Below are 15,118 nucleotides of genomic sequence, written 5' to 3' on the forward strand. Positions count from 1 at the left end.
GAATATCAACTTGGAATCCGCGGTTTCACAGGACGATGTTACCATGTTCGGCCTCAGAAAGATTAACGAGAGAGTGTGACCTTCGTAGCTAGAATGAATGATTTTAATCAACAGTACTTACTTGGATTCTAAGTTTTTTTTTCGATAAGTATTGAATAATCGTGAGCCCTTGCCTATTTAACCACCTTGTTTGACTCATGCTTTGCAAGTAATGCCCATTATTTCTTTTCCTATATCGAGTCATGACTCACTTTCAGTTCTTGAGAATTGGTTCTTGCCTTCGTAACTTTGGATATCTTGATTAGTAGTCTTTTTTATTTATCTTTCGTAAGGAAAATCTTTGACCTTATGAGCTTCCGTCATTAAACTTCATTTCTAAAGTTGTTTCCAGTTATGACCTTCAGTATGATCACATCTCCCATACATGTTTCTTCAAAGGATGGAATATTCTTATTGGAACCTTTGTACACCTTTTTATTTCGTAACTATGCATGTGGCAAGTTCTTTCTTGCAGAAGTGAAATTCTTTTTAGCTCAATTTCACTACATATATTGTTCAAGCAATGATTTTTCTTTCTTGCAACACCAAGTTAAGGCTATCGTGTTCTCTTTTTCCTTAACATGTTTGATCTAGCTGATTTTCCTAAAGAGTTCACTTCACGTCGGTTGCAAACCTGTGAATCTATTGATGTGATTTCATTATTCAATAGCATGATGTCGTCAAACCATGATCAATTCTACTTTATGACATTTGTCTATGCTTCTAAATCCTTCCACGATTGACCATCTCATGTCATGACATGTTTGAACCATCATTCATTGATGCCGAATTTTGCAAATTTGATTTGACAATTGAAAAATCTTATTTGGCAGCCTACTATGGAATTTGAGACTTAATTCAGTTTCATCCTGTTATCATGACCTATCTCACATTCTTTCGAGCTCTCATCAGAAGTAAATTCTCAAGCTCTATGGTTTTTATTTGATATCGTTTAAACCATTTAATTCTCAGAATGGATGTGTTAAGTTCAATGGGTTTAGTCCTTGCTTTGTTTACAAACCAATTTTTTTTTTTTTTTTTGCAAGTTGGTGATGAGATCTAAAAGAGTCGAGCTAGAAATGTTGTTCTTGTTTTCTTGATTAATTCTGCAGCCTTTCTGATTAAGACACTTTTAGCAGTGTTGCTACAATTTTTGAAATCAGTTCATATCCAAGTAAGACTGCTTGATCAATTTTTGAGTTCTTGATACTAGACTTGGAGGAAAGGGTGAGGTTGAGCTTTTCGAATGCACATGGGGGAAAAAGTTTCTATAATCAGATATGCGTGAAAGTAATACACCAACTAGAGGCATCGATATAACCAAGAACACGAGGTGTTAAATTTTCAGCTTTTACGTACCGCTTATAGTAAGCTACTAAGGGATCGAACATTATGCTATGCATCTAGATATTAGACCTTGAGGAAAAAATGTGGTGAAAATGCTTTTACGACCAATAACCTTTTAGTGCTATACGGGATATCTATATAAGTGGTTGATTGATACGAGATTAACGAATGAGAGACGGAGTATTTACGAATAGTGGTATATAATAACATTATAGAGAAAATTTTGATAACTACTGTAAGAGAAAGGAAATGGAGCCCTACGATCGAGAGCAATAGAGCTCGTACTCACATTTTGAATTATCAAAAAAAAAGGTCAAGGCTATCATAGATTGGATTGTGCAAGAGCTGAGAAATAAATTCGTTGAAACCGTGAAAGTGTTGTATGTGGAAACATCGTGAATACTTAGAAGTCGTTTGAGAATTGGATAACAAAAGGAAGTTAGGGGATGATACTATTACAGCTATAGTTATTAATTTTTAAGCGATACGAGGAAGCTGCTTGCAATTTGGATTACAATTAATGGAGGATTTTTTTTATTATTATTCGAAAGATGTAAGCAAATTTCGGGACGAAATTTTTGTTAAGATGTGTAGATTGTAATACCCCGACTTTTTCTACCCTTTTAATTGTGTTGTTGAAAGGAGCGTCGTTTGTGCACTTGAAAATTTTTTCGACCTTAATTCTTTTATCGAAAGAAGAATTTTACTTCTTGGGCTTAAACCACTATTCTTTCCTAACCCAATTCTCTTTTTACTTAAAGTGGAACTTCATTTCAAGCCCAAATCATCTTTTTATTTTTCTTCATGAGCCCACTTTCAATCTACATCCCAATCCACTCAACAACTTCTGCTTCACAAAATCAGGCTTGACAAGCTGAAAAATAGGAACAAATCGGTTTCTACGTACATATCGCCCCATGATCCCACGTTTCTATATCATACGATCTTTCTCCTTTTTTTTTTTCATTCAGTTGCAAATCGATGGAAGCATTAACAGAGAGTGCAGAGAGAAAAGAAATTGAAAGAGAGAGTTGGAGATTTCTAATAGTCTGAATTGAGAGACGAATCGAGGGAGAGACGGAAGGCAAATGCAGTGCGGTGACGGCTCCGTGTGGGCTCGGCGACGGCGGATAACAGCCGGTGAATACGGAGCTGATGGCTGTCCGGTTCGGCAGCAGCTGTCGCGACTCACGGCGGCGCTGCGATGCGAGAGAACAGAGAGGGAGCTATCGGTTGTTTCTTTCGAAGTCTGTTCAAGGTATACCACATACCCAACACCATCTCAATCTCTTCAATTGTTTCAAACCTTGCATCTCATACAATCGATAATCAATTTCAAATCGGATAATCGAAACAAAACCGAATAAAAGATTGAACTTTTAACGAATCATCGAGCGACGGCGGTAGTGCGGGGTGACATATCGGAGCCTGCAGCGGCTGTTTCGGAAGCGGCGGTACTCACGGTGAATCGGAGAAACTATTTGCGTGAGTTATGTTTTGGGGGATGGAGAGAGTTGAGGGAGAAAGGGGGGGCCGACGAGTTTGGTAAAGGGAGTAGTTGATTCCTTGTTTTCATTATGTAATATTACTTTAATATTTAGTTTTTGGTTAAGGTGGATATGAAGGAAGGGTGTACGTGTACTTTTTTTTGAAAAGGAGTGCTTTTGATTTTGTTATACAAACCCTTATAATAATTGATGATTGTTTTAAAACGGTAGTGGGGGAGTATACGTGTATTATTTAGTGAATAGGAGTATACTATGTTTTCTTGGGCTGATTTTTATTTAAGTTGGTCGGCCGGAGTTAATCAAAATACCTAAGCTTTTAATGGGGAAAAAAGTGTGATCTTACCGATAAAAATAATTGAAGCCTTCGAATGCATGCATCTTAAATATTGCTTGATTCCGTGTGTTCATTTATGCATTTTTTTTAAAATTCTAAAGGTGTTATCTCGCAAGTGAATCGTGATCGCAAGTGAAAGAATATAAGTTCGGATTAAGCACTCGAGGTGGGCTTTCTTTTTAAATAAGGACTATGTCCTAAGTATATTTATTTTTGCGAAATATGTTTGTCATGCCATATTTTTTTTTGTGTTGCTATGGGACCTATCTGAAGTGGCTTTTGCCATGTATGGTTAATCGAATTCGGGTCTGACTAGGGAGCGAGTCCCTACTCAGGCTAGTGTACACCCCGTAGATCGTGCGCTATCTCTTTGAGTTGGCCGGTCTAGTGGCTTGGAATGTGGCCACATTCCTCGTCATGTATGTTCAGATATGGTATGGTGATGTTGATGATGTTGAGGTTGATGATGATGATGTTGGTGAAATGTTTTAGTGACTCGGGCCCTTTCAAAGTTAAAACCCCGAGGTCACTCGTTAATGGCATGATAAATATTTTTATTGAAAATGTTTTTCGGCATGAGTCCACTGAGTGCATCAAGTACTCAGCCCTGCATTTCTTTTTAAAAATTTGCAGGTTGAGCTGTGACGAGCACGGTGGGTGTTGAGCAGAGCTGGTAAAGATTTGTGTTTGCTTTTAATATTCCGAATATATTGTGTCTTCATATATAATATTATTCTTCTCTCGAAATGCTTCCGCTAAATATTGTTTCTTTTGAGTTCGTGTATTGTTGAGATATTTTCATTTGGAGTTGTTGATTGTTGAAATGATACTCTGATTTTATTCGAGCTATTCCCATTTGTTTCGGGCTATGGTCGAGTTGTGTTGTTTTCCCCTTCTTTCCCGCTTCTTTAATCCTCCCCTAGTCGCGATCAACCGTGTTTTCTATCCTTAGAAAATGCGGGCGGGACACATGGATATGTATCACAACTATCACACGATCCACATACACCAATCCCATATTGTTTGTTTTTAAACATGGCAAAAAGTAGTACTCCCTCCATTTCATAGTAGTGGAGTCATTTTGCCATTTTGGTACATTCCATAGTAGTAGAGTCATTTCCCCTTTTAGTAAAAGTTAACACATTTCTTCTCACTTACTTTACTCTCTCTTACTTTATTCTCTCTTCATCTCTCTACTTTCTTAATCTCCGTGCCGAAAAGAAATGCCCCCACTACTATGGAATGGAGGGAGTACTATAATATGTCTTTTTTGGATTGATAATCCATAATTTTGAAATTAAGAATTGAACCTAACCTAAACTGAAAAATTCAGCTATTGCTTAACTGATATCAACCTTAATCGAAACTAAGACCATCCACAACGGGTCTCGCCGGCGTCTCGCGTCTCGTCTCAGCGAGACGAGACCCCGGCGAGACGCGTTGCAGCCTCCATCTCGTCCCGTCTCGTCGCGCGTCTCGCCTCGGCGAGCCACGAGACGAGCTGTCTCGCCACGCGCCTAGGCGACGTGGCGCAGCCCGACGTCGTGCGTGACGCCCACTCGCCGGCCCGCGAGTGGGCGTCGTCACGTGCTGACGCAATAAATATTTTTTTTAAAAACAATTCGAATTTAAATAAAAAAAAAATTTGTAACGGTATTATTACCGTTTTTTTGTTTTTTTTTTATATTTTTTTTGTTTTTTATTAAATTTTTTACTCTATAAATACTCCTAAACCCATCCTCATTTACACACAACTACACATCTATTATTCTTATCATCTAAATTTTCTCTCAAATTTTCGCTGAAATTTTCATAACCCAACTCAAGATGTCCGGCGATCCAACCAAGCTGCTCTAGTGGCTTGGGAGTTGATATCAGGGAGCTTTCACTTCCTAGGAGGTCGCAGGTTCGAATCCTAGGAAGTGCAGATTTGGGGATTAATTTCTCCTTGGGCCTGTGGGCCCAGAATGACAACGAAGCGCACCTACGGGGTAAGACGCTTCACCTCCAACTGTTAGGTCGGGGGTCCGAGTCACATCGGAGGGTAGATGGGGAACCATCGTCGATCCTCCTTAAAAGAAAAAAAAAAAAAAAAAAAAACTCAAGATGTCCGGCGACGGCGAGGGCAACTATGGCGGCTCCGGCTCCGGCGGGTGGGATCTCAACTCATTCGGCAATTGGGAGAACATGATCAACACATTGGGCGGTGGAGGTTCGTCAACGCCGGGGACCCAGGGTTCGGCGACGCCGGGGGGGTACCAACCACCCAATTTTGACCTTGATGCATATGTTCGTCCCAACGTCCCGCGGTTTTCGCAGGGATTATCCCAGATCCGGGAGGATTTTCCAGTTGATCCCACGCCGGGAGTAGGCCGAGGCGGTGGAAGTGGGCGAGGCGGTGGAGGTGGCCGAGGCAGTGTACAACCCCAGACGGGCGAGGACGAGGAGGAAGAAGAGGAAGAGGATCTTGGCCGACATCCGTACAACAACCTCGAAATGATGGCGGTGTACAACGCCTGGATCACGGTCTCGTACGATCCCATCGTCGGGAATCAACAAACCCGGAAGTGTTTCTGGGAAAAGGTTGTCGAGGTCTACCACCAAATAAAGCCGAACCGCTCCCGCAAGCGCACAGTTAAAATGATCCGCTGTCACTTTGACCGAGTCGACCGACAGGTCAAAAAATTCTGCGGCATCTACTCGGCGGAAGAGGCGCGCTACCAAAGCGGCGCCACGGCCACCGACATTTTGACGTCCGCTTTGCGCGCCTACTACCAGGACGAGGGACATCAATTCAGATTTGTTGATGTTTGGCGCGCCGTCAAGGACGAGGAACGATGGGCCGGCGGTTTCCGCTCCAGCTCGGGCTCAACCTCGAAGCGCACGAAGCATACGGCGAGTGGCCTATACTCGTCTAGTGCTGGTGCGTCTAGTGGTGACACTGCTGAAGGCATCAGCCAACATGATGCTGAATCCCAGGAGTTTGCGGGTACAGTCGGCTCTGCAGGAGGATCCGCGAGTGGGCGCCGTCGGCCGCAAGGGACGAAGGCGGCGAAAGCGGCTAGAGCAAGGAAGGGCCGAGGCGAATCAAGCCAGTCGGCCTCAGGATCGGGCTCGCGAGGAGGCTCGGACACACTTATGGTGGCGTACATGACCGCCACAATGGCGGACACTTCCCGCTTCTCGCACTCCCAATTCGCGGCCTGGTGGAACGGAATTGTGCATATGGCAGCACAACTTGGCCTTCCGACTCCCCCTCAACCTCGACCGCCTTCGGAGGATGATTAGCCCTTCCGATTAGTTTTTTTTTTATTTTGTGTGTTTTTTTATTTTGTGTTTTTTTTAAAAAAAATTTTTGTGTGTTTTTTTTATTTTGTGTGTTTTTTTTTGTTTTAATTTTAATAAAGTGTGTTTGTTTAAATTGAATTGGGTTTTAAAAAAAAATTATAAATTAAATTGAATGAATAGTAATTAAGAGACGGTATAGAGACGGTTAAGAGACGGAGCGTTGCAGGTTCCGTCTCTTAGTTAAGAGATGGAGGAAAAAAGGACAGTGGGACCCTCAAATAGTGCTCAAATAGTAGTTAAGAGACGGTTTAAGAGACGGTATAGAGACACCGTTGTGGATGGCCTAACCCTTTACTCAATCTTTAACTAAAAAGCACCCACTAAAGGCGTTTTTGGGAAGCTTCGTGACAATAGAGATGGTGGAGAAAAGCTTCTTGGATGGGGAAGCCATTTTGCTTCCTAGGAAGAACTGCTGAGGTGGTTTCATTGTTGAGTCATTACATGCGCGCATTCACACACTATCTTTAGGCCACACAACTTGGACACCTATAGTGAACGTGTCAGTTATGCGATTGAAAGACAACCCACACTAATATGTCATTTCTTTTTTGTTTGCCTTATATTTTGTCAATTTTCTTCATTTTCCCCTTCTTTTAATTGTTTGCTCATTTTTATTTAAATTTGTTATACTAGTAAAATAATGTGTGGCGTAGTAATTTCAATTTTGTGTTTATATATTTTTAATTATATTATTTTGAAAAATATTTTATTATTATTAATCTAAGAAATGTATATACACGTAGATATGTGTAAAAAATACATTTCGATACACTTAGAATTAAATAAATATTTTTAAAACAAGTTAAAAACTTGAAATGATATAAAAAACCCCAGGGTATTATAGTAAATTCGGCAAAACTTCCCGAGGTTAGGGTTTAGGACTTTCCGTATAAATTTGTCCACCCACTTCATAACCTCACCACTTACCCCGATTTCATTCGTCGCGCAGCCGTCGTCACTCCGCCACCAGGTAGTCGTACATTCAGATGCAGTAGTTGGCGCTCTGTCTGCAGATTTTGATGTGCTAATCATCTTAATTTCATGTTTACTCACCTGGTTTTTGTACATTGCTGCTTTGGGATCATCTGATACTAATATAGACTTATGGATTTTTTATTTTACCAATGTGTGTCTAAGTAGATGAATTCGGTTGATTGTTTCGGTCAAAATGGTTCATATATAAGAAATCTTTATTGACTTGGATCAATTCGAGCTAATTTTGCTGGTTGCTTACTTTGACAACAGGTTAGCAGCTTCGGGAGTCTGATCTAGAAGAAAAATGTCAGGGTAAGTGGATGGTTCGTAATCGTAATGATTACTTCTAATAATCAGTTTTTTTTTGTTTTTTTGCAAATTAATGTTTATCATCAAGTTCAATAATTGAGTCAATAGCAAATTTGTTCTCGTAAAATTAGTCTTCGTTTAATTTTAATTTGCCTTTTGATATTCGGTGGATGTTTAAATTGTTTGACTCTGTTCAGTTTTTCTTTCCCTTCACTGTTCTTTTAGCACATTGTTGTGAATGTACTGTGCTATGAACACCCTCCTAGCCTATGTGCTTATTAACAGTCACTACTTGATACTTTATGGATGATCTGAGGATTTTATATTGATTATGTATGTTGTGATGGCTTTATTAGTTAGCTTATGTTGCTGGAACTCTTTATTTTCCTAACATGTCTATTTTCGTCACTTAATAGTGAGGATGTTGTTGCTGCTGAGGCACCAGCTCCAGTTCTAGCTCCAGCTCTTGGGGAGCCCATGGATATCATGACTGCGTTGCAGTTGGTTCTGAGAAAGTCCAAAGCCCACAGTGGCCTTTCTCGTGGGCTCCATGAAGCTGCCAAGGTCATTGAGAAGCATGCTGCGCAGCTGTGTGTCTTGGCAGAGGACTGCGACCAGGCTGATTATGTCAAATTGGTGAAAGCTCTTTGTGCTGATCATAACGTTAGCTTGATCACTGTGCCTAGTGCTAAAACCCTTGGCGAGTGGGCTGGAGTAAGTGGCACCACTTCATCTTTAAATGTTCATCATTCTTAAATAAGACATTTTTGTTTTTGGTTCAAGTTGGGGTATTGGGATGTAGTGTTGGATTGGGTACATGGGGCTGAAGTTTGACTCTTTGGTGCTTCCACTGCCTTGGGGATGAATGCAGCACTCAATATCAACTTATACCTTCAGTTGAATTCAGATGGATATCCTCTATATCTACTTGAACATCTGAGGGTGCAACATCAGTTAATAGCATATCTAATCTAAAGTCTCTAGAAATGTATCTTCGGTCTCACAACCATATCATATCTCTATTGTTGCATCTTTTAGGAGCTGTCATATATGGTTTATTTTCTGACCTTAGTCTTAATTTTTCAGCTATGCAAGATTGACTCTGAAGGAAAAGCAAGGAAGGTGGTCGGTTGTGCTTGCGTTGTTGTAAAGGTTTGAGCTTTGACATTATATGAAAAATCTGGACCTTTTGGTGTGACACTCAATACTTTTGCCACTTACATACATCAGCAAATTAAGCTTCAACTCATGATCATGTTTATATGTTTTTGCAGGATTATGGGGAAGAAAGTGAGGGTTTACATATCGTCCAGGAATATGTGAAATCACATTAAATGGTTTCAGGATGTTGAACCCTTGGACATGAAGAGCATTTCTGATTGTGATTCTGATTCTAGGATGCTAGCGTGCTGGACTCTTTCCAAGTCATTGTGGGGATTCGTTTTTTGACATCTTTAATGTTGGTTCAAGTTTTATCATTTGATGCTTTATGGTATAGAGAGATTGAACCACTACCTCATATGTACTGTTTATGTTTTATTTAAGCCGTCTTGGATTTTCCCTTTTTCTACTGTTTTTGTTGGTTTGAGTTTCTGTTGATTATTAGTTAGTCTAACTCAATTATTAGGACAAAAAATAGACTTAATATCGTGTTAATTGTTTAATCAATACTGTGTAAATTGTAATTAGATCAAAATCACTTTGGCCGTTCAATTAACGGCACATCACTTTTAGGACAAAAAGTACAATTTCACATGTTTATGATTCAAATGTATCTTTGGCTAGCGGGATTTTAGGAGTTATGAGTTAATGTGTTTAATTAGAGAGAGAAAATGTGAGTGTAAGTATAAAAATAAAGAGATAATGAAATCCTCTCTATCACTCCAATTTCCATCTTAAATCAACTCAAACAAACGGATCCTTTTGAGCAAATGCACCGGCCATCAACTTCGTCGCCAATAGCCAGCTGTATAAAATGGGGTACTATCTCGCCAATGGTATCTACCCGAAGTGGCCGACCTTCGTGAAGACGTGCAGCAGGCCTGCGAACCCAAAGCAAGCTCTTTTTGCGCAGAAGCAGGAGGCTGCGCGCAAGGATGTGGAGAGGGCGTTCGGGGTTCTCCAAGCGTGCTTCAACATCATCAAAGCCCCGACTCGTTCGTGGTTCTTGGAGAGCATGGTCGACATCATGTATACGTGCATAATCTTGCACAACATGATTGTCCGAGACGAAGGACCCGATGCGGGAATTGGTTCGACCCCGAATCCCCCGGAAGCTCAACCGCAAGTAGTCCGCCGCGAAGTGGAGCGCATCCGTCTAAACAAGAACGGTTGGCTATTCGGGCAAGGACACACGACTCTAGCGCCCACACCCAACTCCAAGAGGATCTAATTGAGCACATTTGGGAAAACTTTGGCGGAGAAGATTAAATTATGTCATTTTTATTTTTTTAGAATTTTAATTATGTCTTTTTTTCCTTTTTTTTTAAGTTTAAGTTGTAATGTTGTTTTAATTTTAATGAATTGTGTTTGTTTAAATTGAATTGGGTTGTAAAAAAAAACAAAAAATAAAATTGAATGAACAATAATTAAGGGACGGAATAAGAGACGGTTAAGGGACGGAGCGTTGCAGGTTCCGTCCCTTAGTTAAGGAATGGAGGAAAAAAGGACAGTGGGGCCCTCAAATAGTGGTCAAATAGTAGTTAAGGGACGGTATAGAGACAGCGTAGTGAATGGCCTAAGAGTGAGAAAAAGTGGTTGAGTATATTAATTGAAGAGAGAGTTTCTAAAAAGTAAATGTGTCATCTTAGTTTGTACAAACTAAAAAGGAAAACGTCATATCTTAAGGGGGACGAAGGGAGTAGTATTTTTTTTTATTTATCACAGGCAAGTTGAGTAATTTTCCTTTTTGGTAAAAAAATTATTCTCTCTTTAATTTTCTTTCATCTCTCTTTATTCATCTTTTACTTTACTTTTTCTATTTTAACATTTAACAAATCAATTTCTTAAATTTCGTGCTTAAAAAAAATGCTCCAACTATCTTGGGACAAAGTATTAAACATAATAGTACTATTATAAACTAAAATCATAATAGACCAAAATCATAAAATATTATAGACCATAGCAATGTATGTATTATACTCCATCCGTCGCACTAAATATAAAATATTTGATTTTTGGCACGAGATTTATGCAATGTTTTTTATGAGTTAATGAAGAGAAAAAAAAATAGAGATGATGTTATTTCCATTTTAGGAAACATTTCATTTTTAATAGGACAACCTAAAAAGAAAAATGTTTCATTTTTAATAAAGTAAAAGATGAAAAAGTAGAGATGATGTTATTTTCATTTTAAGAATCGTTTTAATTTAATGGGACAATCCAATAATAAAAACGTTTCATTTTTAATGCGACAGAGGAAGTATAATATTAGTTCATGAATTTCTATGGTCTCAGTGTTTGTAGAACAAGAGATTTCCTTGAGAAGAATTAGTTAAAAATTCTTAATGCTATTTTAATACCTTATATAAGTATTGAATTAAAAAAAGTACTAATCTAAACTCTAAACTGACTATAAAGAATAATCTTAGTCTACATAACATGTTATTTGAAGATTTGAAAGATAAAAAGTGCACTCTTATGTTCATCTAAACAGAAGATAGTTTTAACTCAATCCTCATACTCCGTCTCTTCATCATCATCCTCATTGTTGTTGCTGTATCTCCACCCTTCTGCAATATTTTCTCGTTCCTCTTCTGTTTCTTCGCTATCTTCTTCTTCGTATATTTCCTCCTTGAGAGGTCGATGTTTCTTCACCAAATTCATATTGACAGGTGAAACAGTAGAAGTCTTACGGCGAGAAACCTTTGAAGGTGGCAGCTTCAGGTTCGGCTTTGGCCTGCTTGGTTTACGGACTTTACTGTTTCCACGTTTACCAGCGTATGCATCTTGATCACTGCCTTCATCCATCTCATGTTCCGTGTTTTGTTGGTTGGCCTTAGCATTCTCATCTGGAAAATGGCCAGGATGCTCTCGCCTCAGATGAAGATTCAACTTGTATTCATGAATGTACGCCTTCTCACACCCTTCATACGGACAGGCATGTGGCCGGTCTGATGATGCAGGGCCCGTTGTAGACCTTGGAGTTGCTCCTGTTGTAGACCTCGGAGTTGCTCCTGTTGTAGACCTTGGAGTTTTCACGGGCTTTTCAGGAGGCATAACATATTTGGGCGTTTCCATCTCATTCTGCACGAATTGCCAAACATTTAGGATTAGTTAAAGATTAAACAATAATCACACACTTAGCGTTCTTGACATTCCCACCCGACCCGACCCAACCCAACCCCAACAAACAAACATGTGAATAAAAAGGCTTAAAAGCTAAAGGTCTGATTAGTGCGACAAAGGAGCAGTAGCCTTTGCAAGAACATTACAAATGAAATAGCCAGAACATGTGCTGTGAAAAATATTATGCAAAAAGGGGCAAAGCCGACAAAGCTAGCGAAGACATGGAATCTGTAACTGACCGCCTTCTCGTGATGAGATGCTATGTGATTCTTTAGCTTGTATTCGTGGGCGTATCGCTTTCCACAATCAGAATATGGGCAAATATGATAGTTCTCCTGCGCATGTGTCTTCATATGCGACCTGAGATTGAAGTCCAAAGAGAACGCCTGCACAATAGAAAACTATAATAAGATGATATGGGTAGCAACTAGAAGTAAGCAATTCATGCAGATTCTGGAGAGTATTTATAAATCTGGCATTTTTTCACCATGGACACGAAGAATTAGCACCCACTCACGCTTGTTATGAATAAGACCAAACAGAATGACATAATGGCTCATAGAGAAGATGATTAGATTAGCCTTCTTTATGGGATGGCAGTGACATGCTCGTTTGATAAGCTAGTTTACTCACCTTACCACAGCCTTCATGTGGACACACAAAGTCTCTCTCCCCAGTATGAATTAAAAAGTGCCTCTTTAGTTTGGAACTGTCCAAAAATTTCTGCAAAGCACATGACAACAGAATTCAGATGACAATGAGACATTATGAAGAAATGAACAACATCGTATGATAGAGAAGGCACAAAACTCTCATTGAATATCCATTAACAGCAGTGTAACTTGCTTAATCACAAATTTCCTTTCCATTTCAAAATTTCACAAGGCCCTTTCAGTCACACTCACACATTAGTTAAGCTTCTAACCACTCCTTGTTAATTAGAAACGTATGCAAGATAAAGTTCTCATGATATTATGAAATATGCTGAAATACATAGATTCAGATTCCTGTGCCCAGATTTGCTTAATGCAGTGGCAACTCAACAAACCAACGATAACATATGATACACTTACCAATTCACAAGTATAATTGTTCCAAAAACATTCAGAATAATAAATAAATAAAATAACAAAAAAAGGAACCAGCAGAACCAATTTAGATGTATCCCAAAATTTGGTTAACACGTAAAAAGAAAAAGAAAATGAGATATTGATAACAGTTAACTAAATTTCAAGGTAGTACAACAGATTACAAGTTCCTTAGTTTCCTTAAGTAAACAACTCATAGTATCATGCAATCCCTTCTCTGCTCTTTATTTCAATAATATAATGTCTGTTCAGGTGGAGATTATTTGGCTAATTTATGGATTCACTTAGTTAATAGTAGTAGCAATATAGTTCAGATTCTCTCCACACAAAGCAAACCATTAGGATAACATCTAGTAATCAACTTTTGGTTTAAATAGTGCTCCTATTTTTTTTGTTAGTGATGGAGCATGTTCTACTTGAACCAAATAGTAATATAAGTTCTAGGTGTTTTCAATACTTAAAAGACACTATCATACTATAGTAAAAGGGCAGGTTAAGTTGCTTTTATACTCATGTCATTCATTACCTTCCCACAATTTTCATAATGGCAAACGTATTGTCTCTCGCCATGAATATGAGAGTGCTTCCTCAATGTTCCAGCATCTATAAATGTCTTCCCACAGCCTTCATAGCTGCATAAGAAGAGAACTTCCGTTGTGGGTTCAGGCTCGGGCTCAGCCACTTCTGACTCTTTCGACTTCTCCTTCATGGCCCTCATCGTTGCCTCTGAAATCGAATACAAGCAGCTTGGGGATCATATATATATATATATATATATATATATATATATATATATATATGGCAATCAAATATCAGACAACACAACAAGATGGAGTATTATTCATTCTATGCTATTTTCTGCCAATTTTTTACATCAATCACATGCACAAGAATCCTATTAAAAAAATTTGAATTTGACTGAAAACTTAAAAACCTTTGATACTCACCATTAACCCATTTCAAGACAAGGCATTTCCCACCGTTTGAAACAATATCTTGCGGTACCCTGAAAACGATTTGAAGAAAGTAGTAAATTTTGCAATTTACATAAAATTAAACAAAACCCTGCTCCACCGAACTCATCATCTAACAGCAAATTAGATATGCGCAGTGGAAATTTGAGCAGAAAGAATCAAAGTTGTCTTCTTATACCATTCCTTGAACCATTTAACGGCAGGGCCTCTAGAGCGGGACATGGGGCGTCTGTCAAAGGGACTGTGGCTCATGTGAGTCTCCATTGACTCGCTTCTCTCTCTAGCCCTCTTCGCCAGAGGTCAATTTCTTAAATCAATTGGAGAAGTAGCACTTCAGCAGCTAGAACTAGGGTTAGGGTATGAAGAGTTGTGGCTTAAAGTAAACGTTTACCAGAATAGTAAGATCGAGGCCTGTGAATATCTTGGAAGTTTTTAGAGAGAGAAAATACGGTCGTGTTTTAATCCGCCATTGCTATACCTTCAACTCCGGTTCGGTATTCACAACCGGACCGATTCGTTTATATTGGGGATAATTACATGTTTTATACAAAATGTTTCATATTTGTTTCAATTTAGTACAAAAAGTATTAAATTTACGTATTTCATACAAAAAGTTTACCTAGTGTTTTAAAATAATACATTTCGTCAAGTCCGACTAACACCGTTAATTCTACTTACATCATACGTACAAAATTTTCACAAATGTTTCAAATTAGTACAAAATGTTTTAATTTTATATGAATCACATCATTAGTGTTTTAAGTTAATACATTTCGTTAAATATTTTAAACATGGTTAGTTAGTTTTGTAATTTGTCCAACTTATCAACATAATAGAATTAATAATTAGAGATTTAATACAATTAATCACTCCAAAAAAATAACAGTCAATATAATTTCTTCTAGCAAT

The 15,118-nt window shown here is 38.7% G+C and overlaps 2 protein-coding genes and 1 long non-coding RNA gene across 5 annotated transcripts; 2 read left to right on the forward strand and 1 right to left on the reverse strand.

Annotated features, from left to right (window-relative positions):
* The first annotated feature begins 2,232 nt into the window (after positions 1-2,232).
* LOC121771903 lies at positions 2,233-4,049 on the forward strand. Its single transcript, XR_006044221.1, has 3 exons — positions 2,233-2,644; positions 3,330-3,394; positions 3,862-4,049. It is a non-coding gene; the product is annotated as an uncharacterized LOC121771903 (long non-coding RNA).
* A 3,406-nt stretch (positions 4,050-7,455) lies between these two features.
* Positions 7,456-9,430, forward strand: LOC121765157 (40S ribosomal protein S12-like). Of its 2 annotated transcripts, none has more exons than XM_042161207.1 (5): positions 7,456-7,549; positions 7,822-7,863; positions 8,277-8,574; positions 8,947-9,012; positions 9,135-9,430. In XM_042161207.1, exons 2-5 carry the CDS (start codon positions 7,856-7,858, stop codon positions 9,192-9,194), a joined length of 432 nt encoding a protein of 143 aa, XP_042017141.1. In that variant the 5' UTR covers positions 7,456-7,549; positions 7,822-7,855; the 3' UTR covers positions 9,195-9,430. The 2 variants fall into 2 exon arrangements, with proteins under 2 accessions (XP_042017141.1, XP_042017134.1); XM_042161200.1 differs by having other exon boundaries at positions 7,468-7,546.
* A 1,981-nt stretch (positions 9,431-11,411) lies between these two features.
* Positions 11,412-14,702, reverse strand: LOC121765169 (zinc finger transcription factor YY1-like). 2 transcript variants are annotated; one of them, XM_042161218.1, is made up of 7 exons: positions 14,601-14,702; positions 14,388-14,516; positions 14,183-14,241; positions 13,762-13,961; positions 12,781-12,870; positions 12,387-12,533; positions 11,412-12,105 (listed from the first exon to the last, which is right to left on the reverse strand). In XM_042161218.1, exons 2-7 carry the CDS (start codon positions 14,471-14,473, stop codon positions 11,530-11,532), a joined length of 1,158 nt encoding a protein of 385 aa, XP_042017152.1. In that variant the 5' UTR covers positions 14,474-14,516; positions 14,601-14,702; the 3' UTR covers positions 11,412-11,529. The 2 variants fall into 2 exon arrangements, with proteins under 2 accessions (XP_042017152.1, XP_042017160.1); XM_042161226.1 differs by lacking the exon at positions 14,601-14,702 and having other exon boundaries at positions 13,762-13,981; positions 14,388-14,406.
* Between the last annotated feature and the right edge of the window lie 416 nt (positions 14,703-15,118).

The sequence above is a fragment of the Salvia splendens genome, chromosome 2, assembly GCF_004379255.2.
Source record: "Salvia splendens isolate huo1 chromosome 2, SspV2, whole genome shotgun sequence".
Classification (NCBI taxonomy): Eukaryota; Viridiplantae; Streptophyta; class Magnoliopsida; order Lamiales; family Lamiaceae; genus Salvia; species Salvia splendens.

Coding starts and splice junctions, on each gene's coding strand:
- LOC121765157 (XM_042161207.1), top strand. Junction 8,575..8,946: donor CCCTTGGCGAGTGGGCTGGA/GTAAGTGGCACC, acceptor TTAATTTTTCAG/CTATGCAAGATTGACTCTGA. Junction 9,013..9,134: donor GTGCTTGCGTTGTTGTAAAG/GTTTGAGCTTTG, acceptor ATGTTTTTGCAG/GATTATGGGGAAGAAAGTGA.
- LOC121765169 (XM_042161218.1), bottom strand. CDS start 14,473: ATGGAGACTCACATGAGCCACAGTCCCTTTGACAGACGCCCCATGTCC. Junction 13,962..14,182: donor TGTCTTGAAATGGGTTAATG/GTGAGTATCAAA, acceptor ATTCGATTTCAG/AGGCAACGATGAGGGCCATG. Junction 12,871..13,761: donor ATTATGAAAATTGTGGGAAG/GTAATGAATGAC, acceptor TGTGCTTTGCAG/AAATTTTTGGACAGTTCCAA.